Raw genomic sequence first — 27,089 nt, 5'->3', positions numbered from 1 at the left:
TGTGCGGGTGCGGAGTTCCCCGGGGAGTGGCGGGTGAGGATCGGCCTGAAGGCTGCGCCCTGGCAAGGATCTGGCTCTGGAGATCAACCAGCCCGGGTCCTTCGCTGCTCCGGGCGCCCGGGACGCGAATTTGAAGTAATGGTTTCTGAATTTTATCTCCTCTGCCAGTTATGCAAACAAAGCATATTCATCACAGATAATTAGGCGAGTCGGGTGACCGTAAGAAAAGGAAGAGTAATCACAATCCGTTAATTAATGAGTCTTTTGACTCTTTAAAATTTGTGCATGATTTCTCAAACTCTTATATATATATTTTTTATTAGAAAACAGGCACCTACTATTGCTTTAATTTTTTTGGTGTTATAGCAAAACAGTTGTAATAAATTTTCATGTATCATGGTAAATGTTGCCATTCTAACCATTTGAAGTGTATAATTCAGTGGTATTAAGTACATTCATACTATTGCTTTCTGAAAATGATGTCTTCAATTTCTGGAATGCAGTTAATGGTTAAAATTGTTGCCAGCATTAGGACGCCACTGAGTCATATATTTGCAGCTATAATTAAACATTTTGTTTGCAGTTTCCTATGGTAGATATTGCAGGAAGCTGTAAATTGAGCAAGTGACATTTGTGCAGAAAAATACCAAAAGCTTCATTAAGGTGATTATCTCTGTTTTCAAAATAAAGAGAGTAGTATGTATAAAATGCAGTTTTTGAACACAAGTAACAGCACTATCCTAAAACCACTCTAATGTCTTCTGGCTTACATAGACCTAAGAAATAAGAAAATATTCTCCTTACTAAGAGTAGTGGTAAGGAAAAGAAGACTGTTCTTTTTCACATTGTTTGGACTTTTGTTATGAACTGGAGTTCTTGGTCTCCTTAATAAAAGTTGAAATTCATTCAAGGCTTTACTGGAATTTATGCGGCAGCAGGAGGGAGTGAAAACAAGTTAACAGATTCCTTTGTTTGTTTCCTAGGGGTGAGGGGGGTTCCTAACACAGAATTAGGGTAGAAGTGCTTCCAGGAATCTGGCTGGAGGGGTGGTTTTAGGTGGTCTACCCACTTTCTTGGTGATGCTTTGTGCAGGGTGCTTGGGCAACACTTTGCTTTTGCTCCCAGCTCCTCAGAAGTGACAGTTGGGTTTTTGGTCTTTTTGCAGCTTATCGTTCAAAATATGCCCCAACTGCAAATGTGCGCAGTTATTTTTAGACCCTTATAGTTTCTTTGTATTTCGTTGCTGGAGGAAACGTTTGTTCAGGTGCAAGCACGCAACAAAGGGTCCCAAGTCCCAGCCTGCCTCAGTTCCAAACTAAAAACTCCTTAATGTTAGGTCTCTTATTTTGCAAGTAAGTAATTTGCTCAAGGATTTCAGGGAATTTCCCTTTGTTACACACATAAATATCTGTGTGCATCTTCAGGAACTGACAAATAAGACTGCTTTGACATGTGGTTCGTAATGCTGAAGAAAGGCAGACAGCTTTTGGTTCAAAAAGTAAGCCAAAAAGACTGTGGGACTGTTTTGAAGATAAATCTCTGTGTACTTACAAGGAAGGGAAACTGACAAAAACTGAAAAATGGTAACTGTGCCACAATTCTGTGATTCCTGGTATCCAGGAATGTTAGTATGTGAGCATTCTGTGATGCCATGCTCCAGAGCAAAAATACAGAAGAGGTAATAAAATATAACTCATTACTTTATAGTCTTCAGTGTTTTTAATATTAGAAACAGTCTGAAAAAGGTCCCTCAAGTGAGTCATTATGTGCTCTAGGTTGAATTTTTTTTTTTTTTTTTTGGTAACTGTGTGCAGCTATCAGGATCTTAGTTCCCCAACCAGGGATGAAACTGCCCTCCGGAGTGAAAGTGCCGAACCCTAACCACTGAACCACCAAGGAGTTCCCTAGATGGAATTTTTGAGCTTATACTTTTCCTTGCCTGATTTTAGGCCTCTTAGCCTCCTTCCTTGTTTTATTTTGCTACATAGCACCTGCCACTGTCTTTATCTTATTGTCTGTCTTCTTATAAGCTACTTAAGTTAGTGCATTTTGTCTGCTTTATTCACTGCAGAGACCATGGTGTCTAAGAAGGTAGTAGGTGCTCAGTAAATATTTGTGTGGTGTGTGTGTGTGGCCGCATGCTCAGTCATGTCCTACTCTAGCCTGCCAGGCTCCTCTGTCAGTGGAATTTTCCAGGCAAGAATACTGGAGTAAGGTTGCCATTTCCTCCTCCAGGGGATCTTCCCCAACCCAGGGACCACCCACATCTACTGCATTGGCAGGTGGATTCTTTATCCCTGCGCCACCTGGGTCGCCCTATTCAATACCCTTATTGCCAAGTTAATCCTTAGTATATAGACATTACTATTTCTAGATAGAAATAAACACAGTAACAACTCAAACTTCAGTTTGAAAACTTTTTTATTTTGAATAATTGTAGACTCACAGAGACTTTCAGAATTTTGTAGAGTTCCCTTGTATCTTTTCCTGGTATACCTAAAGGCAATGTCATGCATAATCATAGAACAGTCATCAAACTTGAGACATTTTCAGTGGTCCAGTACTAGTAATTAAACTACTGATTTATCTAGAGCTCCTGACTGGCTAGCTAATGTTCTTTTCCTGTTTCAGAATCCAGTCTAGAATCCCTCATTCCATTTAATTATCATGTCTCCCTTTCAGTCTGTGACAATGCCTCAGTTTTACTTGTTTTTCACAATCTTGATACTTTTGCAATATTTTATATTTGTAATTTTAGACTGACCCTTGATTTGGTTTTGTCAGATGTTCTCCTGCTTAGATTGAGGTTGACATCCACATGTCTTCTTACTGGTGATATTACTCTTGATCTAGTATTTCTGCCAAGGATTAATGATTGTAAAGTTACTGTCTTTCCTTTGTAATTAGCAATTATTTTGAGGTAGACACTTTGAGACTTTACACAGAAATATGCTAAAAGTACTAATTAGCATTTCTTGGTGGATCTTGCCTACAGCAGTTGTTATTGTGATGTTCTCCTAGGAGCTTTTCATTTTTTGTGTTTTTCTTCTACGTTTATTAACTGGAATCCTTTGTGAGGAAGCGTTGTGCCTTCTCTCCAACTTGTTTATTTACTTAATTATATCAGTTACATCAGTGTGTGATGTTGGGTGTTTATTTGGGGAGTATATTGAGGTATGTTGTTATTTATTTTGTGGCATAAATTATTCTAGCTTTAGCCGTTGGGCATCTTTCAGGTTGGCTCCTGTTTCCCCTTACATGTTCCCATCCTTTTTTGTGTCTTTCTCTGATTTTCAGGCACCGCAAGATACTCGTCTTATGTTTTCACCTCCCCAGCCTTGGAATCAATCATTTCTGCAAGGATTCTTGGTTTCGTTTTTTGTAGAAGTGGTATTGAGAAATCAAATTTTGGGCACTAGATTGAGTTCATTTCTAAATTGGTATAAATAAATTTATAACATTTAAATGTGTACTAGAAGCAGTCTTTGGAGTAGGCAACGGCAACCCACTCCAGTACTCTTGCCTGGAGAATCACATGGACAGAGGAGCCTGGTGGGCTGCAGTCCATGGGGTCGCTAAGAGTCAGACATGACTGAGTGACTTCACTTTCATTTTTCATTTTCATGCATTGGAGAAGGAAATGGCAACCCACTCCAGTATTCTTCCCTGGAGAATCCCAGGGACAGAGGAGCCTGTTGGGCTGCTGTCTATGGGATCACACAGAGTTGGACACGACTGACGTGACTTAGCAGCAGCAGCAGCAGAAGCAGTCTTGCTTTAGTTTCTAATTGTCTTAGAAACTAGTTTGCATATTATCAGTGTATACAATAAACCTTATGTACCCTCTCACTGGGGGCTTCCCTGGTGGCTCAGTTGGTAAAGAATCTGCCTACAATGCAGGAGACCTGAGTTTGATCCTTGGGTTGGGAAGAGCCCCTGGAGAAAGGAATGGCAACCCACTCCACTGTTCTTGCCTGGAGAACGCCCAGGGACAGAGGAACCTGGCAGGCTGCAGTCCATGGGATCGCAAAGAGTTGGACACAACTGAGCGACTAAACACAGCACACACCCTCTCACGAGCAGGAAAAACAAGAATAAGAGACTACTTATTTAAGAGGCTTTTAAAAGGAAGTCAGAATTACTTTGTATTAAAGCAAAATGACAGAAAGAAGAAAATATTCCTGAAAACTGCCCAGGGGTTTCCTTGGTTCTTTTCCAGGCCATTTTCATTTGGGAATGAAGCTGAGTGAAGGGATGAAGCTGGGGAGAAGAGGCCTGATCTATCTCAGGTTGCTCCCCAGCCTGGGGGCTCACATTTATGGTGTCATCTTAATAAGTTGATGTTTTCTTCTGTCCTCAAAAGCTGGTTGGGACCTGGAAGGAACCCAGAGGCATTAGGATACCTGAATTTAATGGAGCAGTTTCAGCTCACTGGCCTCCATCTTTGTTTACTGTGCTGTGAGGCTTTCATTCAGACTTTGAAAGGCCCAGGAGGTCATTAGCTTTTTTTTCTAATGTTACTCTTTCCTTCACCACAACCCAGTGTCAGTACATTGGCTTTACTGCATCAGAGCAAGTGGACCCAAGTTGGTTTGGTAGCAATGTCTGTTTTCTTTCTTCTGTCTGGCACACAGGCCCCTTTCTGTTGATTATATCATCTCAACTTGGGGAGAACTACTGTCCCCACTCTCAGTCCATGTGCTCCTGAGGTTTTGATGCATTCAATTCCCCTTCCAGGATATTCCAGTGGCAGATAGTGACTCAGATGTGACCCATCAGAGCATTTTATCACCTCGTCACAGTGATTGGTTCATAAAGAGATGTGTTAGCCAGGCCAGGCTTAAGTCTGGGACTTTGATAAATAGAAATTTAAAGAAAGCTCTTTCTCAAAGTCTTAATCTGGTTGGGCTGCTGTAACAGAATGCCATAGACTGGATGCCTTATGAACAACAGAAATTTATTTCTCATAGTTCTAGAGACTGGAAAGTCCACTGTCAAGGTGCTGGCAGATTAGGTGTCCGGTGAGAACCTGCTTCCTGGTTCATAGATGGCCTTCTTGCTTTGTCCTCTCATGGCAGAAACGGTCATTAGCGGTCATTATCCATGTTCATGATTGCAGAGGCTGGGCTCAAAGGACTGTATTTTGCCGTATTCATGGGCAGTTGCTGTCATTTTTCTGCTGGTCCTTCGCATCATTTCTTTACAAATACCTCACCGACCTCTTTGGACATTTATGCAGCAACTGCTACACAACAGGTCAGCTTGGAGGCTTACGTTTGGCGCTTATTTCACTAAGATATGTCAGTGCTTTATATTTCCTCCTGGGTACGTTTCTTCAAAATACTTCTCTCTGGTCTCCAGCTCATCCTCTTGAGTCTTACTCCTGGATTTCTCTTCACCTGAGCATCTTTCTCTTCCCCAGTCTGTTCTGCAAATTTATCTGGCAAAGGCCCTGCCTTTTTCTTTCACAGCAAAGCTTCATTTCTCTGCCCAAACTTCAGCTTACTCATCATGCGCGATCCTAAAGTAGTTCTTCATTTGACTGTCCGTGACCCTGTAACAGCACTGCAGTTTCTTTTATCTGGGTGGTGACAAGCATTCTGGTGTGAGCCTTCTTCCCATTTCAGTTGGCAGTCATGTCTTGTCAGTCCTCCCAGTGCTCACTGAGTCCAGGAGACATGGACGAGGTATTTGTTTGTAGCAAATGTAGATGATGGTCTCTGTTTTAATCATGGATGAGGATAGTGATTTTTTAAAACTTTGCTTAAAAGTGATGGGAGTTGGAGGGTTCCATGCTCTCAGGGGAAGCTAGCTATCATGTATGATTTGGTACACAAATTAGTGGGGCCAATTTGCAACAGGTGCCAAAGCCTACTGTCCATATAATTTTCTTTTATATATATATATATATTTTTTTTTTCATATAATTTTCATATATGGACTGTGGTAGAGGTGTAACCTCATTTTTTTGTATGTGTATATCCAGTTGTCCCAGCACCATTTGTTGAAAAGTGTCTTCTTTCCCCTTTGAGTGGTCTTGGGACTTCCATAAAAAATAAGTTGATGGGGATTTTGCTGGTGGTCCAGTGTCTGGGGCTCCATGTCCCCAATACAGGGGGCCCGGGTTTGATCCCTAGGCAAGGAACTGGATCCTACATGCTGCAACTAAGACCCAGTGCAGCCAAATAAAATACATACATAAATTTAAAATATATTTAAAAAGTAAGTTGACCTTAGGAGACTTCCCTAGTGGTCTAGTGGTTAAGACTCTGTCCTTCCAATGCAGAGGACACAGGGTCAATCCCTGTTGGGGAACTAAGATCCCACATGCTACGCAGTGCAGCCAGAAAAAAAAAAGTTAACTGTAGATGTTTACTTCTGGACTCTTACCCATTTCACTGATCTAAGTGTGTATCACACAGTCCTGATCAGTGCTGTTTTGTCAAATAAGTTTTGAAATTGTGAAGTGTGAGTTCTTCAACTTAATTTTCTTTTTCAAGGTTTTTTTTTCTTCATTGTGCTGAAATCCTTGAGTTTCCAGTGAATTCTCCAGATGGTCAGGCCCCAGGTGAGCTTCCTGGGTTCCAAGTCTGTGGCCCAGGAATAGCATGACCTCATCTCCAGGGCTCTGGCCCATTCAGAGTCTGCACCTGTGACTTCTCTTCCCAACTGCCTCCCCTGGACTTGGTCCCACCCATTGAGTTCATGGACTGTCATCTTACCTTGAACTTGTCCTTTTATTAATGTGTCCTCCCAGCTTCTTTCTGTCCCCCCACCCCTTTGGCCACCAGGGTCTCAACCCTGTCTTGGTACGCTGTTGACTCTGCCCCTCAGGCTGCGAATGTCCCTGAGCAATAGAAGCTTGTCATTACAGGAGGCTGCAGAGTTGGAGCTTCTGTCTGTGAACTATACTCTGAAGAAGTGGAAAGGTACAGCACTCAGCCAGAGAGCACTGTACTGGAACATCATGCTGGAAAACTGCTGCAGCCTGGCCCCATTGGGTAATGACTCTGCTCCCTAGTAACTTAGAGTCTGCCTTCTTTACATTTTCTTTGCTATGTTCTTATTCTTTTAATTATGAAAATATAACGAGAATGGAAAGAATAGTATAATGAATCTCTCTACATCATCACTCACTTTGATGGTTATTAACACTCTCTGTACTTCCTTATTAATTGAAGTGAGCTGGTTTAGTTAAGAGTTTGTAGTTGGAAGGAATAGAGAGCCATTCAGTTACTCTGAGTCATGAGCTAAGTTACTTGGAATAAGACTGAAGGTTTGGAAGCCCTGCCCAGACTCACCAGCTAGACCAGGCTTTGGGAAACAAAGCTTTGTGGGGACCTGGGAGCCTCAGCAGCAGAAAAGTGACAGTGAAAGTCACTCAGTCGTGTCCAACTCTTTGTGACCTCATGGACTATACAGTCCATGGATTTCTCTAGGCCAGAATACTGGAGTGGGTAGCCTTTCCCTGCTCCAAGAGATCTTTCCAACCCAGCAGCAGAAGTGAAAGGATTTTTACGGCAGTGTTGTAAGACAGCTGTGTCCTATGTCTCTGTTTTTCTGTTCCCACTGATGGCCATTCTCTTTACTCTGAATCTTTTGTCCCCCTCCAAGCTTTCTTAATTAGACTTCCTATTTCCTCATATGTTCTGTTTGCTCTGGTTCCTGATGGATTTCTTCTCTCCATGCATCATTTCAGCTTGAGCTACTACTTGTAATTTCCTTCATTTTGTCCTACTCTCAGTTCAGAATTTATGTAGAAAGGGACTCCATTGGTGGTTCAGCCATTAAATATCATATTTCTTTGGGCAGAACTTCATTCCAGGTCACCCATAGCTGATGACTACTCTATAAGCTGCACTTGGGTCTGGTGCTTGGCCCTGGTCCAGTCACCTAGTCCTGGTCCTCGTCCATCCCGGGATGATCTGGGTTGCTTTGCACAAAACATGGTTTTCTCAGCTTCCCCTTCAGAAAGACTCGGGCAGGGCTGCTTCCTGAAAGGGGCTGTTGTCAGAGGAGGTTCTGGGGTTAACTGGTCTAGGACAGTAGCCTACTCCGGAGAAGGTGGGCTTAGAATTAAAGGACCAGATACCTTTCATTTTCAATATGCTGAGATGGTATGATAGCTTGTGGCCGCTTAAGATGTGATTGAAAGGAACCAATATTTTTGTGTTTACCTATGACCATGGATGCTCTGCCTTTCCCAGTTTCTTTATTAAATTCCAGAATTCAAAAGCAAATACTCAGCTGTTCAGTCTCATTATGATTCCAGGTTATCAAGCTACAAGACATGTACTTTGATTTGTATTTCAAATTATTGCCTTTGTTAATTTTCAGAGGAGTGCTTACTGGCACGTCCTAGTCCAGTGCTCCAGAGACTAGGATGTCCCCAATTTTAGAGCTCTACTCTCTCCTTCAGTACTTTTTCCCAGCCTTTTTGAACCCATGGCTTCTCCAAATATTGTTACTATTCTTTCATACCAGAATCACTCCTTTTTGTGCACTTTTTCTTGATCATGCCCTCGTAATACACATTTTCCTTCAACTCTCATGTTTGCCTACATGTTTCTCATATTTAAAGTATTTGCCATCACTCTCCTCGACATCTTTGCTGTGAACTGTGGAGCCATACAGTGTCATGGTTGGAGTGGACCCGAGAGTTCATCATTTTACTAAGGAGACGCCACATCTAAGTGACTTCTGGGAGATCACACTGTGCTTTACAATCTGGTCTCTTGCCTTTCAATTGGCCTGCTCACCTGGCTATGCTGGCTCCACATCCTTCTGTCCTGATAGCTCTGCTTTTTCCCTCCTGTTCTCAATATGTCTCCTTATGCCTTACCCTCAAAGTGAATTTTTTTTTTTTTAAGCTACATAGACTCCTGACAGTTCATTTCCTCAATAGGACAAGAAGTGAGTGACAGTTATTTTCTTCTGTCTTTTGGCAGCAGGTGAAAACAGGATGGCAAGTTCACAGTTGTCTCGGAAGCAGGACATTTCTGAAGAGTCAAAATCAGCTGACAGGACCTCAGGCATACTTTGTGGACTGATTCTTGGAGGACCAGAAGCTGGGGCTGCCTGTGAAGAAGCTTTAGAGAAGCTAAAAGTTCAACCCTCAAATGAAGAAGGAACCAGACTGGAAAGTGATTTCTTAGAGATAACACAGGAGGATAAAAAGAAATCTACAAAGGATAGATTTGATGAGTATAAGGAACTTGAGGGACATCTAGATCTGTCCTCCAGTCTCTCAGAACATCAGGGAGTTCTGAAGGGACAGAAATTATATCGATGTGATGAATGTGGCAAAGTTTTTAATTGGAGTTCACACCTCATTGGGCATCAGAGAATCCACACTGGAGAGAAACCATATGAGTGTACTGAGTGTGGCAAGGCCTTTAGGCAGACCTCTCAGCTCATTGTCCACCTCAGAATCCATACAGGGGAAAAACCTTATGAATGCAGTGATTGTGGAAAGACCTATCGCCACAGCTCCCATCTCATTCAACACCAGAGACTTCATACTGGGGAGAAACCATATAAATGCAATGAATGTGGAAAAGCTTTCAATGAAAGTTCCAAACTCTTTGACCACCAGAGAACTCATACTGGGGAGAAACCATATGGATGCAATGAGTGTGGAGCACTCTTTAGTCGGAGTAAAAGCCTTATCCGCCATCAGGTACTTCACACTGGTAAGAAACCTTACAAGTGTGATGAGTGTGGGAAAGCTTTCTGTTCTAACAGAAATCTTATTGACCATCAGAGAATCCACACTGGGGAGAAGCCTTATGAGTGTAACGAATGTGGCAAGGCCTTCAGTAGGAGTAAATGTCTTACTCGACATCAGAGTCTCCACACTGGGAAAAAACCATATAAGTGTAGCAAATGTGTGAAAGCCTTCAATCAGATCTCTCAACTTGCCGACCATGAGCGAATTCATACTGGAGAAAAACCTTTTGAATGTAATGTGTGTGGTAAGGCATTCAGTCTGAGTAAATGTCTCACTCGACATCAGCGACTTCACACTGATGAAAAGCCCTATAAATGCAATGATTGTGGAAAATCCTTCAATCAAAACTCGTACCTCATTATTCATCAGCGAATTCACACTGGTGAGAAACCTTATGAATGTAATGAATGTGGAAAGGTCTTCACTCATAATTCTAGCCTTATGGTACATCAGAGAACCCATACTGGGGAGAAGCCCTATAAATGCCAAGTTTGTGAGAAAGCCTTTCGTGATAGCTCACAACTCACCGTGCACCAAAGAGTTCATACTGGAGAGAAACCCTATGAATGTATCGAGTGTGGGAAAGCCTTTAGTCAGCGTTCTACTTTCAATCACCACCAGCGAACTCACACTGGAGAGAAGCACTCAGGTCTGGCTCAGTCTGTTTCTTAAGACATGATTCTCTAAGACAGCAAGAAACTTTAGGTTAAGGTTTCTATTTAAGTATGTTCATCCTGATCTCTACTTGGAACCACCTGTTCCGTGTGTACCATCCCAGGACTTCCCTGGTGGTCCAGTGGTTAATGCTCTGGAGCATGAGTTTTGATGGGGAGCATGAGTTTTGATTCCTGGTTTGGGAATGAAGATTCCACATGCCAGACAGCATGGCTACCATAAAGAAAAAAAATTAGAAAAAAAAATATGGACCATCTCCGAGTGCTCGCTGCTGGTCACAAAGGTGGGAGAGTTAGAGTTACAATCCTCCTTCTGTGCAAGTGATCTGTGCAATTGCACTCTCCTAGAGTGCAATCCTCCTCCTCCTCCTCTTGGGGAAATAAGGACTACATGTTTCATGTGCTTATAGGTTTCCTTTTTCTTTTTATGGCCATATCAGGCAGCTTGTGGGATCTTGGTTCCCCAACCAGGGATCGAACCTGTGCCCTCAGAAATGAAGGCATGAAGTCCTGGACTGCTTGAACCACTGGACCGCCAGGGAATTCCCTTTCACTTCTTAAAATAATTAACATCTAACTCAGTTATGCATGCCACGATCACATTCTCAAGGATAGAGATATTTCCTTATTCTATTCCACCTCCTCCATTTTACTGTTTATATAAAGCCATCCTCTAAGACTGATTCATTCTTCCTACCTCTTGAGTGTGGCCCTTTTAAAGCTTGCTTTAATCTAGACCCTCAACACTTGTGTTCTCTATGAAGAAAAGCTTTTCTTCCTGTTTGCCAGTCTGTGTCCCTTGAACCTTTAAGATCCAGAACTATATTTTTTTTTAAGTGTTTTACTTTGGAAACTCCCAGGTTCCAGGGAGACCCCATATGAACACACGGGTCCAGCCCTCAACTCTAATTTGAATGTGGCTGGTCATATCTTAAGTAGAAACTCTTGTCTGTTGAATGTTTTAATTTATTATCTTCTGGTTCTGCTCATACCCTACCACACTGAGTCTCTGGGGGGACAGATCCAGCACTGCTTATAACTCTGTGAGCTGATCACCAGCAGCACCAGTAGGTTCTCAATAGAAATGAATGTCCTCATTTCCTAGGAAAGCACTCAGGCTCTTGGTTGGAGGAAAAGGAGCTACATTTGAAAGCTACATCTCAATTTCTATTGGCTATTGCTAGTATTTTAAAAGTTAACTGATTAAAAGAAATTTTTTTACCTGGATCCAGTTACCTCGTTTAATTAATTTTGGTTTGAAGAATTTTTTTTTCCTAGTTTCATTTCCTAGCTTTTCTAGGTATACAATAAAACAGTAACGATTAGCGTTCTCTTAATTTCTAATCTGTATGCCACTCATGTCAATCAGCGTGAATATTTAAAAAAAAAAGTTGAACAGTGAATAAAAGGCATATTCCATATCTTGTTCCTAATTTTCAGAAACGTTTTTCAGCATGTCACAGTTGTATATGTGGTTCACCCTCATTGTTTCTGATAAATACTGTGTTAAGGAAGTTTTGTTCTATTCCTATTTTTAGATGCAGCAATATGTTATAGTGGTAAAGAGCACAGATTTTTTGCCTGGAAACCTAGGTTGAAATCCTGCCTCCATCACTTTCCTTAGGTCTGTAATCTTGGGCAAGCCACTGGACCACCAGGGAAGTCCCTTCTACTAAGAACATAAACTCCATCATGAATGCTCTTCCTTTTGTCTTCCATGTGTCAAATGGAGCTACCTCATAGGGCCTTGAGGATAAAATTCATTTATAAGTGTTACTTGAAACAGTACTTGACATGTAGAGTACACATACTGTAGGAAGTTATCATACTTAAGTTGTTAGGAATGGATGCTAAGTTCTATCAAGAACTTTAAAAATCTGTTGGTAAAATTTCATAGGTCTTATCCTTTACTCTTTTTGTATCGATTTTGTTGGCGGGTTTCCAAGTAATTAAAATTGTCTTGTGTTCCTGGAATAAAATCTGTTTTCTCCTGGTGATTGTATCTTATTTTTGAAGTACAGAACTAGATTCAATTTGCTTAGCAAAATTAATTTGGGACTTTTGTTTCTCTTTTATTACCTGGAAGAGTTGTCATAATAAGGGAGATATTCTTTGAAGAGTAAAGATAACGGCCTGATCCCTTTTTGGGAGGAAGGGTATTGGGAGGGACATACCTTTAGCAGCTGCCTTAGTTGGAATTACTTAATACAATGCCATAGAGTGGTGGCTTAACAAACATTTATTCCTCAGAGGCTGGGAAATCCAAGATCAAGTTGCCAGCATGGTCGGGTTCTGGTACAAATCCTTTTGAGTCCTGGCTGCAGCCAGCTGCTTTCTTGCTATATCCTCATATTGCAGAGAAGGAGAGCAGCTGTCTCTTCCTCCTCTTCTTTTTTTTTCCTTTTCAGTATTTGTTTTTATTTATTTGGCTTTTGTGGGTCTTAGTTGCAGTATATGGGGTCTTTGATCTTTGTAGTGTGCAGGATCTTTAGTTGCAGCATGTGAGATATAGTTCCCTGACCCAGGATGGAAGCTGGGCCCTCTGCATTGGGAGCGTAGAGTCTTAGCCACTGGACCATCAGTGAAGTCCTTTCCTCTTCTAATAAGAACATTAACTCCATCATGAGTGCTCTACCCACATAAACTATTCGAGTTGCTTCCCCAAAGCCCAACTCTACATAGAATCACCCTTAGGTGGATTAGGGCTTTGACACATGAATTTCAAAAACACAGACATTCAGTCCATACATTCTGCCTCTGGCTTCCCAAAATTCAGGTCCTTTTCATCTGCAAAATAAATTAATTCCATCCTGAGCAGCCCCAAAGTTTTAATTCAGCATTAGCTTTAAGGTCTGAAGTCCAAAGCCTCATCTAAACATTATCTAAGTCAGATATGGGTCAAATTCAAGCTGAGGCAATTCCTCTTCAGCTGTGAACCTGTAAAACCAGACAGGTTATATGCTTCCCAAGTACAATTCTGGGTGTTCATAGGGTAGACACTGGATGTCGATAAAAACCCACAGTCCTTCCCTCCTGTGTTTCCCTTCTGTGTCTTCCTTACTATTTACACAGAACATTTCCCTTCTGACATTTGGGGTCACCAAATGTGGGTAATTTCCCCCACACTAATTCTGTGCAACACCAGCTGGGTGTCCCACAATTTACCCCAGTTCTGACACTGTGGAGACAGTGTCAAACTGCACAGGTTAAGGGATTGGTCTCACAAGATACACACACATACCAACTTTAGACACTGTTTCCAAGCCCAGGTTATCACCTGCTCTATTGACCAACTAGCTGTAGATCAGAGGTTCCAACAACCCCCTTTTGGGTTTAATTTGCTAGAGTGGTTCACAGAACTCAGGTAAACAGTTCACTTATATTTACTGTTTTTTTTATAAAAGGGTATGAGGATGGATACATAGAGTAAGATCTGAGAGGGTCCTGAGCACAAGAGCTGCTGTCTCTGGAGTTAGGATGTGTCGCCCTCTGAGGAGCTCTCTGAACCTAGTATTATTGGTTTTTTATGGAGGCTTCATCATGCAGGCATCTCCTTTATTAAGAGAACTGGGTGGGGGCAGGGGGAGCTGAAAATGTCAAGATTGAATCATGGTTTTGTCTTTCCTGTGACCAGCCCTCATCCAGGAAGCTATGCAGAGTTGCTTTATTAGAATGAAAGATGAGACTTCCTTGGTGGTCCAGTGGTTAAGACTGTGCTCCCAGTGCAGGAGGCATGGGTCAGGTTCAATCCTCGGTTGGGGAACTAAGATCCCACAAGCCACACAGTGCGACCAAAAAAAAAAAAAAAAAAGTAAAGCAATGTTCCTATCAGTAAGTTACAAAGATTTCAGGAACCCTGAGTCAGGAACCAGAGTCAAAGGCCAAATATTAGAACAAAAGGTGCTCCTGGTGCTCTTACCACTTAGAAAATTACAAGCATTTAAGGGGCTCTGTGCTAGGAACTAGGGGCAGAGACCAATGTATATTATCTCACATTTTAATTCCAAAGAGGAGAAATCCGAAGGGAAAAAGTGTGCTTGGTCCTGAGCAAATTCAAAACTTAGTTAAATGAGATCTTAAGGCTCGAGAATAATTCTTTTTGGTTCAGTTCTCTGCTTTCCAGGATTAGGGGTGATAGTCCCACCTTCTGGATCCACTGGCTTATATAGAGCTCTAGGGGAGTCTTGCTCCCAAACCTAAGAGTGTGAATTCTGTGGGAGTTGTCTGGTCTGTCTGAAACAAGTAGTAACCCTACCAGAAGGGGCTGAACAGCCTGCAGAGAGCGCTCTCACCACTCCCTTAGTGAAGTGCAGCGCACGGCTCAAGAGATGTTCCAGTTGATGGTAAGGTTTGTGTTTGCACCTTTTCTTTAGTATTTACACCTTTTAAGACAAAGCGTCCTGGGTTCAATCAACCAATTCAGTGTGAACCCTCCTTACCTCTTTCAGCAACGCTGAGTATTGCTGCTAATGCCTCTGGTGGTCGCCTGCCTGATCCTTCCTGTAGGCAAGTTACCCACAACATATTTCATAATTGCTCTCTACGGAGTTGCCTGCTTCATTTTTTGGGTCTCAAACTTCCTTCTCAGTCCAGAGGTTATTGTGGAACTTAACAATAAAACAGTCATCTTAGGCTCAGAAAGTCATTTCAAGATAAGACAGTCATACCCTCCCCCAAGGAAAAATCACCAGCAGTCATGAGCAGTTAGTGGTCCAGGAAGATTGAGCAATGACACACCCAGCCCTAACCACCATACGGGTGGAACATTAACCCAAGGGTGACCAGAATGGACCATAAAAGAAGCCCAGTTTCTCTCCCCCACCGGAGGCAGACACTTCTGGGTCTCTCCGGCTGCTCCCTTGCAGTGTACTTAATAAATCTCACTTGGTACCCTCACTTCTGACTCAGTAAATCCTTTTACCACCGAATTGCTGGCCCATCACCACACCCCATCGACAGTTATCATTCAGTATCCCTGCCATCCAACAACACTTGGGATACAGCAATAAATATTCCATAATCTCTCTTTCCCATTCCTATGACCTGACCCAAAGATGGATCCCCTACCCATTACCAATAGAGATTCAGCTCTCCCGGAGAAACTTCCTGATCCTGTCTTTATCCCTGGATCCAAAGGCATGCCATCATCTTTTTGGAGGAAGACAGAGGAGGGCTTTTAGAGGGCTAGGGATGGAGGAAGGATGTGTATGAATTCCTGGCAAGGGAGAAGCTGAATTCCACTTTCAAATCTTTTTAAGTATTAGTATCAGTATTTCTTTGCTATGTTAGAAAGTACTTTAAAAATTCAAACATCATCTTTGTAAAAGAGAACACATTTTTTGATTCCTTGTTTTCCCCCATGAAGCGGGGCTGAGTTTGTGACCAGGAGTGGAAAATCCTATTCTAGGGTAAGGGAGTTAAAGAAGGCGAGGTTCAGAAAAACAACCGGCACTTTACAGGAACAGAACACTTTAATGAGGTGAAAATGGGCAGCAGTCAGATTAGTGAGCTGCTACACTAACCCAAGAAAAGAGTAAGTATATATAGGCATATATGTGGAAAGCTACTGTATTAAGGGGGCCTGTTCTTCTCCAAGGTTGTTCGGAGTAGTTATCTCTTAAACAGCTGGGGCAAGGAATTTTAGAGATCAGCCAGAGGCTGGACTGGCTGGGAGCTGGGTGTAATCAGCCTTAATGTCCTTTTTTTTTTGTTTTTTGTTTTTTTTTTTCCGGGTGAGAGAGCCCTTTGTTTTGCATAGAATGGTGGGGAGGACCTGGAGGGGAGTTTTAACTCCAGGCTATTTTGAGCCCTGTAACTTTCCTTCACCCGTGAGGACAGTTTTCTTTCTGTCACTTGGCCACAGCTGATTCTCAGTTGTACACTATGATCTTTCTTTGACTGCAGTCCAGAGCACCCCTGCAACTCCCACTTCCGCCTCAATTTACCAAGACTTATCTCTTCACGTTTCAAAATAGGAGGTAAAAGAAATTCCCTGGTGGTCCAGTGGTTAGGACTCCACACTTCCACTGCTGGGGCCTTGGTTCTGTCCCTGGTCAGAGAACTAAGAGCTCCAAAAACCATGTGGCAAGGCCAAAATCAAACAAACAAAATAGGAGGTGAAGAACAGGGAAGGTAAAACTTTCCTCCTTTTTCAAAGTCAAAAGCTAAAGTGTTTTAAATTTGAAAACAAGCAAATGATTAAAACCCTTCAGCAACACTGCAGGGAATCTATGTAAAAGGAAGGCTCCTTCATCCTCAGGTTGTCAACCCTGGCTACACTTTGTGACCATCTGGGTAGTTAAAGAAGTAGGAACACCTAGGTCCCACCCACAGTTTTCCACTTAATTGAGAAACTCCCCCCGGGGATTATGCATGCATGCGCAGTCACTCAGCCTTGTCCAACTCTTGGCGACCCCTTTGACTGTAGCCTGCCAGGCTTCCCTGTCCTTCACAGAATATTGGAGTGGGTTGCCATTTTCTCCTCCAGGGGATCTTCCTGATCCAGGGATCAAACCTACGTCTCCTGAGTCTCCTGCATTAGCAGATGGATTCTTTACCATCTGGGAAGCCACCACAGGGGATTATCAGTTCAATTCAGTAGCTCAGTTGTGTCCGACTCTTTGTCACCCCATGGACTGCAGCACACCAGGCTTCCCTATCCATCACCAACTCCCAGAGCTTGATCAAACTCGTGTCCATCAAGTCGGTGATGTCATCCAGCCATCTCATCCTCTGTCGTCCTCTTCTCCTCCTGCCTTTAATCTTTCCCAGCATCAGGGTCTTTTCAAATTAGTCAGCTCTTCACAGCAGGTGGCCAAGGTATTGGAGTTTTAGCTTCAACATCAGTCCTTCCAATGAATATTCAGGACTGATTTCCTTTAGGATTGGTTGGATCTCCTTGCAATCCAAGGGACTCTCAAGAGTCTTCTCCAACACCACAGTTCAAAAGCATCAATTCTTCAGTGCTCAGGTTTCTTTATAGTCCAACTCTCACATCCATACACAACTACTGGAAAAGTCATAGCTTTGACTAGAAGGACCTTTGTTGGCAAAGTAATGTCTCTGCTTTTTAATATGCTGTCTAGGTTGGTCATAGCTTTTCTTCTAAGGAGCAAGCGTCTTTTAATTTCATGGCTGCAGTCACCATCTGCAGTGATTCTGGAGCCCAAGAAGATAAAGTCTCTCACTGTTTCCATTATTTCCCCATCTATTTGCCATGAAGTGATGGGACTGGATTCCATGACCTTTGTTTTTTGAATGTTGAGTTTTAAGCCATTTTTTTCACTCTCCTCTTTCACTTTCATCAAGAGGCTCTTTAGTTCTTCTCGCTTTTTGCCATAAGGGTGGTGTCATCTGCGTATCTGAGGTTATTGATATTTCTCCTGGCAGTCTTGATTTCAGCTTGTACTTCATCTGGCCTAGCATTTCGCATGATGTACTCTGCATAGGAGTTAAATAAGCAAGGTGACAGTATACAGCCTTGAAGTACTCCTTTCCCAATTTGGAACCAGTCCATTGTTCCATGTCCAGTTCTAACTTTGCTTCTTGACCTGCACACAGATTTCTCAGGAGGCATATAAGGTGGTCCGGTATCACCGTCTCTTCAAGAATTTGCCACAATTTGTTGTGATCCACACAGTCAAAGGCTTTGGCGTAGTCAATGAAGCAGAAGTAGAATGTTTTTCTGAAATTCTCTTGCTTTTTCTATGATCCAATGGATGTTGGCAATTTGATCTCTGGTTCCTCTGCCTTTTCTAAATCCACCTTGAACATCTGGAAGCTCTTGGTTCACATACTGTTGAAGCCTGGCTTGGAGAACTTTGAGCATTACTTTGCTAGTGTGTGAGATGAGTGCAATTATATGGTAGTTTAAACATTCTTTGGCATTGCCTTTCTTTGGGATTGGAATGCAAACTGATCTTTTCCAAGCCAGGAGATTATACTGAGCAGCAAAAATTAAAAGTCAGTGATTTGCAGTAACAGTTCTTTCCTACTCAAAGCCTGGTTTAGGAACACAACATGGGCACACTTGTGAGTCTCTCAAGAAATAGTCTTATTGCAGAAGTTGGACCGTTGAGAAACTAAGCACCACACTCGGAGGGATGGAGGACTCGGGTTTATTAAGCCGGTGGTCCCAGACGAGCTAACACCCTCTAGTTCTGGGGGCTTCCAAGTTCAGGGTGAGCTTTATTGGTATAGTGTCAGTACACACAATTACAGTTGGCACTGGTTGATTGGTTACCTGGTTGATATGGGATATGGGCAGTTACAGAGTGTGGGAGATATTATGGGTTATGTGCAGGGAATTTCCAAACAGAAACTCTTAGAAGCAGAAACAGAACATTCCATACTTATCAGAACATCTTATAACTATAAGACGCTAGGTCATCTTGTTCCTATCTCGGTGCAGCAAGCATCTTACAGAGCAGAATGAGCATGAAGTTATTTCTAGCTGAGTGTAAGTTTTAAATTTCTCTCTTCAGTCTTTACCAGCTTCCAGAGAGCTCCCAAAGTAGAATCTGCAGTTTAACAACTGGTTAAACTAGGGTAACCCCAAGTGATTTGTATTCATATGCACATTCAAGTTGGAGAAGCTCTGCCCTGGCTCCTGCCAAGTCAAGCGGCCCAATATGAAGGGAACTAAAGCTCTCAGGAACCAGAGTTCCAAGGACAGGCTCCCAGCAGAGGAGGGGAGAGATGGCCTTGCTGCAGGCTCTGTGCTATGACTCTCAGAGAAGTCAGGTAGCAGCAGAGGCGGGCTGAGCTTCAGGAAGCCGGGCAGGACTTCAGAACAGAGCTGCTGTCTGAACAGAGCAGAAGGAGGAGTCTGCTCCTGAGCTCTGCAAACGCTGGAGGGCTGATCTCCCGGACCTGGTGGACCACAGCAATCTGGGTGCTGTCCATGTTAGCTGCTGTTCTGCTGAGTAGTGCTAAGTCGCTTCAGTCATGTCCAACTCTTTGCAATCCTATGGACTGTAGCCCACCAGGCTCCTCCGTCCATGGGATTTCTCCAGGCAAGAATACTGGAGTGGGTTGCCGTTTCCGGCTCCAGGGGATCTTCCCAACCCAGGAGTTGAACCTGAATCTCCTGCATTGGTTCTTTACCACTAGCACCACCTGGGAAGTCCACCCCAAACACAGGACCTGCTCAAGCTCCTCTTTCATGGGAACATTTTGTTCTCGGACAAAATAAAAAGCTCTTTTCTGTGGATGGTTATGAATGTTCAGCACTCCCAGCCCCACTCCAGCTATCCCAGCCACCTTCAGTTCCACCCCTGAGAGACCAGTTATCAGGAACATTATTTGTCCCACAGTAATCAGTACCAAGTTTGCAAAGAACTGTTGACTTATAGAAAGACACACGATGAAAGAGTTGTGAGTTGGAGTTTTATTTGGGGGTCTTTCTGAAGACTAAAGCCCAGGAAAGAGTCTCTCAGTTGGCTCTGAGGAACTTCTCTGAAGAAAGAGGGGAGAAACCAGTTTATACATGATTTTGGCAAGGAAATACATGTAGTCAAGCATATGTCTTGGTGGGTGTGTCTTAATCTTTGCAACCCTGTGACTCTTTGCAACCCTGTGAACTGTAGCCCACTTCTGTCCATGGAATTCTCCAGGCAAGAATACTGGAGTGGGTAGCCATTTCCTTCTCCAGCAGATCTTCCTGACCTAGGGATTGAACCTGGGTCTCCTGCATTGCGGAGGATTCTTTCCTGTCTGAGCCACCTGGGAAGTCCATATGTCTTGGTACTTAATTTCAAATGCATACATCAAAAGAAGAAAATATTGCAGATCATACAGAACAGATATCTCAAGTTAATGGTTTTAGTGCATTTCTATGTATGGGAAGATTAAAAAAAAAAATCCAGGGCCATTAAAATTCTTCCTGAGATATACATCTAACTATGTATAGGGTCAGGCTTCCCTTGTGGCTCAGCTGGTAAAGAATCTGCCTGCAATGCAGGAGACCTGGGTTCGATCCCTGGGTTGGGAAGATCCCCTGGAGAAGGAAAAGGCTATCCATTCCAGTATTCTGGCCTAGAGAATTCCATGGACTGCATGGTCCATGGGTTTGCAAAGAGTCGGACACGACTGAGCGACTTTCGCTATCTATGGGGTCTGCCTGTTTCTAACTGTCAGGTCAGCAACTGCAGTGGGTTACAACTTAACCCTTGCAGAATTGGGTGGTGAGCAATGCTCTTTGGCTTAGCGATCCTCATTTTTCTGTGTCCACAGAACAGAGTTTTATTTGGGATCTGGGGAATTGCAATTTGGGAGACACAGTCTTGGGTAAAATCAGGGGCTTATAAAGGCAGAAACCACGAGATTGTTAAAGTTGTCTTGTAAGAATTATGATTGGGTCTAATGTAAAAAGGGAATATTTGCCCTTAAGGGATAGACTGTCATAAGTTATTTAGGGAAAGGTTCTGATAAGTATCTTGGGTTTCTGGAATATTGTGTAGATGTTCTATGTGCCTGCTTTAAGTCAAAAAGCAGTCAAAACTTCAGATTCCATTCTGGCTGAGATGTGTATAAGTCCTTCTTCCTCAATGCCCTCTTATCTCCATGTGAGTGAGTGCTCTTAGCAATACTGACTTCATTTTTATTTTTCTTTCACATATTTCAAAAGGAAATTAATGGACATATTAGGCGGAGATGAACAGTTCCTATCTTCCTTTTGGGTGTGTTGGATATTTCCAGTTGCATCCTGTCCCCCACTGCTGCCCCACAACCACCATATTCACTCTTGGTTCTTCTCAACCCTGCCTTAAGACTTGGGAAACTGACCTTCTTGGACTGCCCTCCAGCTTCCAGTTGGGTTATGCCAGTGGCAGGCCCTGACAGATCAGAAGGAAGCTCAAGTTTAGAAACTTGCTCCCCCAGATCACTGTATGCTGGACTATGAATGTCCCTAAGCTGAAGGCTACAGCTTCTGTAAGGGAGTCTGTTTGTAGAGGTGGTAATAGCTTCCTGTTAAAAAACAAAATTCAATGGAGTACATTTTAAAGAGCTTGTTGACTTTCTTCAACAATTCATGAATCAGCCAGCCTAGCAGATAGAAAGGAGCCCTGAGGAGCTTTACAAAACAAAAGACTTTTATAGGCAGAAGGGAGCAGGAATGAGGAAGTTATATAAGGCAAAAAAAGTGGGTTGATTATGAGGTTACTTTCCTTTGTAAGGGAATGGCAGGGGTCTGTCAGGCAGATTACCTAACTAATGCTGATCAGGAAATTCCAGATGGACTGGGACTAGTTTTAACATCTCAATTGTGGCAGAGTCAAAACTTTTAGTTAAATTTTATTTTGGTGGCTTGGCACTTCGCATGAGCTACTCCATTTTGGGCCTGTTGCTTTGTTTTTACCATTTCAAATATCGCTAGCCTTGAGGTTTTGTACCACATCTTTCACAGTTACACTTTTTATATATCACCCCTTGAACCCTTCTTAGTTATACTGTGCCCTTGGTTTTTCTTCTGTCTCATCAATAGCTCTCTGGTGCCAGGATCCACTCTGTTTCCATCCTTGGTGGCTGGGACATTGAAAAAGAATCTAGGGTGGTTCAGACAGGTGGAGCAGAGCCTCAGGTCACAGATGGAACATCCCTCCTACTGAAAAAATCAGTTGGGAACATGCTGAGGCCTGGCACTAGGATGCATCTACCAGAAGACAACCAGGACAGCTCCCTGGCCCCTTGGCACAGCAGCTTGCACGTGTGCTCCAATGGGAGCAGGCCGTCTTTGTAGCATTGGCTCCACCCCCTCCAGGTTCTCTGGTGTTGTTGATAGAGGACATTTGCTCCTACAGGCGCTGGGCAGTCTCCTGATGTGGCTTCAGTCCTTCTCCAAGCAGCCTCTGTACCCCCAAACCTACTCCTCCAGGATTCCACAGATTGGCAAGTAACATCACTTGCTCAACCACTAGGTGAGCTTTGTTAAAGCTCACCGATGGGGCTTTTAAAGACCAGACAGCAGGCCCAAAATGGAGTAACTCATGCTAAGCTCCAAAATAAAACTTAAAGTTTTGGTTTTGCCAGAAGTGGAATTTTAAAACAGTCCCAGTCTATTAGGAATTTCCTGATCAGCACTAGTTCAGTAATCTACCTGATAACCCCTTGTCATCCTTTATAAGGAAATCAACCTTGCAACAACCCGTATCTTTTTGCCTAGTATAATCTCCTTGTTCCTGCTCCCTTCTGTCTATAAACTCTCTTGCCTTGCATAACTGTTTGGAGCTCATTTCTGTCTTCTAGATTGTATGCTGTTTGACTCATGAGTTTCCCATTTAAGGCCAATAAGATCTTTAAAATTTTCTTCATTGAATTTGTTCTTTAACAGTTTCAGTGATGAGAATAGGATCCAAGGGAGTCTACTAACATCCTCAAGGACAATGAAAAAAACAGGCACTGGCACCACCGAAACCTTTTTTGGGCATGCAGGGTCTTATTTCCTGGACCAGGGATTGAACCTGTGCCCCCTGCAGTGGAAGTCAAAATTCCAGTCACTGGACCACCAGGGAATTCCCTCTTGCTGCTTCTGAAGTGCATGGGTAAGCTTCTCTTGAATCTGAGTTCTCCCTTTGCATCTGAGCTTGCTGCACTCATCGATTTTCCAGGCCAGGCTTAACAGGGCAGCCTGGGCTAACAGGAGTCTCTAACAGAGCACCAGTCCTTAGCTCTTGGTCAGTCCACAGTACCATTTCTTTGGTTACCACTGGCATCCACAGGTCTGTTTCCTCTTTAGTTATTGTTGGTTTCTGCTGATATACATACACATAAGTTAAAAGAAAAATAGATTTATTGTTAATGGGAATCTTGGAAGGCCAAGATGCAAAATATGGGTTTACATTGAGCACCTAAAAGCTGTTAGAGTTTGCCATGTAGCCAAAGACCCCCATGCTAGGATAGATTGGTTAAGGAGTGGGTTAGATCAATACTAGGTTACCCTCAAACCTACAGAAAATTTTTGTGCAGTGAGGCGCCCAGTAAAACATAAAACACTACAAAATCTCCAACCTAGTGGTACATTTCTGTTAGGTAGAAATAGATTCCTCAAGTTCAAAAGAACTGAGTGCTCTAACTTCTGACACACCTGCTTATTTTATGTATAAGAACCGTGGTCCTAGAAGCTATAGATACATACAAAAATGTCAAAATCTTACTAAAGACAACTCGATTTACAATGGCCATTATGGAGAACATTCCATGGTTAGACAAGGTCATTCATTCAAGAAGTACGATTGAGGGACTTCCTGGCAATCCAGTGGGTAATACCCTACACTTCCAATATAAGGGCTATGGATTTGATCCCTGGTTGGGGAACTAAGATCTCACATGCCACATAGGGAGGTCAAAAAAGAAAAAATTAAAATAAAAAGGGAATAAGAATTCAATTAAAATTAATTTTTTAAAAAGTACAGCTGAAATCAAGGTTTCCGAAATCAAATCAACCAAATGAGATACTTATTACCTTAGTTGATATGCAGAAGCCTCCAAAAGGCTTGAAGATTCCAAAATAGCTTCACAGGAAGATTCATTGCAAAAAGCTAATGAAAAGTCAAAAGGCACAAGAGATAACCCAAAACCAAAGACTATAAAACTGACGTGACTCCTGCCACTCCCATCTATCTTCCTTTACTTGAGTACTCACAGTCTACTAATCCTCTATGGATGAGTGGAATCACCTTTCCACTCTGAAGAGACTATTAAACAATTACTTTTTATTTTATTTTTTATTTATAGTAAAATTTATTTTTGTTGATTTCCTTTAACAGAATTTCAAAGTAAGTCTGTGCTCTAAAATAAGCAAAAGAGGAGATATCCTAAATCTCATTAACAGATCTTTTTCACACTCTTCCTCTGAGTAGGGTGAAGGGTTTCAGGGGCCCCAATGGTGACACTTAACATTTTGTCCCTGGAGATTTTACTTATAGATACAGAAAGAACACGTAACACCAACATACAAGAATCAAACCATATGAGGGTACTATAGGAAGAAGCTGATACACTCTGTCCACCTCTTTAGGGTTGTAATGATAATGACTGACTTTCTTTTCTCTAAGTTCAGTCTTATTTTTTTTGTTTGTTTTTAAGTAAAATGTCAGAAGAATACACAGAAGAACTGTACAAAAAAGATCTTCATGACCCAGATAATCACAATGGTGTGATCACTCACCTAGAGCCAGACATTCTGGAATGTGAAGTCAAGTGGGTCTTAGAAAGCATCACTATGAACAAAGCTAGTGGAGGTGATGGAATTTCAGTTGAGCTATTTCAAATCCTAAAAGATGATGCTGTGAAAGTGCTGCACTCAATATGTCAGCAAATTTGGAAAACTCAGTAGTGGCCACAGGACTGAAAAAGGTCAGTTTTCATTCCAATCCCAAAGAAAGGCAATGCCAAAGATTGCTCAAACTACCACACAATTGCACAAATGCTAGTAAAGTAATGCTCAAAATTCTCCAAGCCAGGCTTCAGCAATGCATGAACCATGAACTTCCAGATGTCCAAGCTGGATTTAGAAAAGGCAGAGGAACCAGAGATCAAATTGCCAACATCCTCTGGATCATCAAAAAAGTAAGAGAGTTCCAGAAAAACATCTATTTCTGCTTTCTTGACTATGCCAAAGCCTTTGACTGTGTGGATCACAATAAACTGTGGAAAATTCTGGAAGAGATAGGCATACCAGACCACCTGACCTGCCTCTTGAGAAACCTGTATGCAGGTCAGGAAGGAACAGTTAGAAGTGGACACGGAACAACAGACTGGTTCCAAATAGGAAAAGGGGTACATTAAGGCTGTATATTGTCACCCTGCTTATTTAACTTATATGCATCATGAGAAATGCTGGGCTGGAAGAAGCACAAGCTGGAATCAAGATTGCTGGGAGACATATCAATAACCTCGGATATGCAGATGACACCACCCTTATGGGAGAAAACGAGAACTAAAGAGCCTCTTTATGAAAGTGAAAGAGGAGAGTGAAAAAGTTGGCTTAAAGCTCAACATTCAGAAAACTGAGATCATGGCATTTGGTCCCATCTGCTGCTGCTGCTGCTGCTAAGTCACTTCAGTCATGTCCGACTCTGTGCAACCCCATAGACGGCAGCCCACCAGGCTCCTCCGTCCCCGGGATTCTCCAGGCAAGAATACTGGAGTGGGTTGCCATTTCCTTCTCCAATGCATGAAAGTGAAAAGTGAAAGTGAAGTCGCTCAGTCTTGCCCGACTCTTAGCAATCCCAAGGACTGCAGCCTACCAGGCTCCTCCGTCTATGGGATTTTCCAGGCAAGTGTACTGGAGTGGGTTGCCATTTCCTTCTCCTATCACTTCATGGCAAATAGATGGGGAAACAGTGGAAACAGTGGCTGACTTTATTTTTGGGGGCTCCAAAGTCACTGCAGATGGTGATTGCAGCCATGAAATTAAAAGACTTACTCCTTGGAAGGAAAGCTATGACCAACCTAGACAGCATATTAAAAAGCAGAGACATTACTTTGTCAACAAAGGTCCGTCTAGTCAAGGCTATGGTTTTTCCAATAGTCATGTATGGATGTGAGAGTTGGACTATAAAGAAAGCTGAGCACAGAAGAATTGATGCTCTTGAACTGTGGTGTTGGAGAAGACTCTTGAGAGTCCCTTGGATTGCAAGGAGATCCAACCAGTCCATCCTAAAGGAGATCAGTACTAGGTGTTCATTGGAAGGACTGATGTTGAAGCTGAAACTCCAATACTTTGGCCACCTGATGTGAAGAGCTGACTCATTTGAAAAGACCCTGATGCTGGGAAAGATTGAGGGCAGGAGGAGAAGGGGATGACAGAGGATGAGATGGCTGGATGGCATCACCGACTCAATGGACATGAGTTTGGGTAAAGTCCGGGAGTTGGTGATGGACAGGGAGGCCTGGCGTGCTGCAGTTCATGGGTTCGCAAAGAGTCGGACACGACTGAGTGACTTCACTTTCCTTTTCTTTAATAAGCATTAGGTCCAGGTTCTATGCTCTATTAATCCCCAAACAATGATGAAAACCTTTCCTGGTGTAGTCCCAGTCTCACAAGACTAGTTACACATCTATAAATCTTAACCTATGAATGCATCTACCCTCATATTGTAGGTTAACTATAATAAATTGTCCCAGAAAGTCCCTGGCAGTCCAGTGGTTGGGACTTTGGGTTCTCACTGCTGAGGGCCAAGGTTCAATCCCTGTTCAGGAAACTGGGATCCTGCAGTCAGTGCAGGATGGCCAATAAATAAATAAATAAGTAAGTAAGTTATATATATATATATATATATATATATATATATATATATATATATATATATATATATTGTCCCTATGGTCCCTCATTTCTACTGCCTTCTCAGGATAAAATCTCTTGCTTTTCATACTCTTCAGAACTGTTCTCTATCTGCTAAATGGAATGCAGTTTGACTAATGAATTACTATTACTATTAAATTACTATTACTATTTAAAGAAAGATCTTTAAAATTTACTTAAATTTCGTTAACAGGAGGAAACACTGGAAGCTGTGGTCAGGAAGTTTGTGTGCCTGTGGACTGGGAATGAGCAACTGGCTGCGGTGGTGATGAGGAAAGGGACTGCTGTGAACTCCCTTAGGTTTTTATTCCTCCCCTTGACCGGGGCACCAGAGAGTAATGCGGGGCTCCTTGACAGCTCCTCCTGGCCAGCCTGG

At 42.6% G+C, this 27,089-nt stretch overlaps 1 protein-coding gene across 2 annotated transcripts; it reads left to right on the top strand.

Annotated features, from left to right (window-relative positions):
* Positions 1-12,398, top strand: LOC133045682 (zinc finger protein with KRAB and SCAN domains 7-like). Of its 2 annotated transcripts, XM_061127928.1 has the most exons (4): positions 5,010-5,687; positions 6,501-6,568; positions 6,875-7,001; positions 8,949-12,398. In XM_061127928.1, exons 2-4 carry the CDS (start codon positions 6,554-6,556, stop codon positions 10,400-10,402), a joined length of 1,596 nt encoding a protein of 531 aa, XP_060983911.1. In that variant the 5' UTR covers positions 5,010-5,687; positions 6,501-6,553; the 3' UTR covers positions 10,403-12,398. The 2 variants fall into 2 exon arrangements, with proteins under 2 accessions (XP_060983912.1, XP_060983911.1); XM_061127929.1 differs by lacking the exons at positions 5,010-5,687; positions 6,501-6,568; positions 6,875-7,001 and adding an exon at positions 1-135.
* The last annotated feature ends 14,691 nt before the right edge of the window (positions 12,399-27,089 follow it).

This window comes from Dama dama, chromosome 24, assembly GCF_033118175.1.
Source record: "Dama dama isolate Ldn47 chromosome 24, ASM3311817v1, whole genome shotgun sequence".
In the NCBI taxonomy this organism is placed as follows: Eukaryota; Metazoa; Chordata; class Mammalia; order Artiodactyla; family Cervidae; genus Dama; species Dama dama.
Note: the sequence above shows the minus strand (reverse complement) of the source record. Positions and strands in the feature narration are given on the sequence as shown.

What these genes read in the sequence shown, in the direction of transcription:
- LOC133045682 (XM_061127928.1), top strand. An exon ending in CTGCAGCCTGGCCCCATTGG is followed by an intron (nt 7,002 to 8,948) that starts GTAATGACTCTG and finishes GTCTTTTGGCAG; the next exon opens with CAGGTGAAAACAGGATGGCA.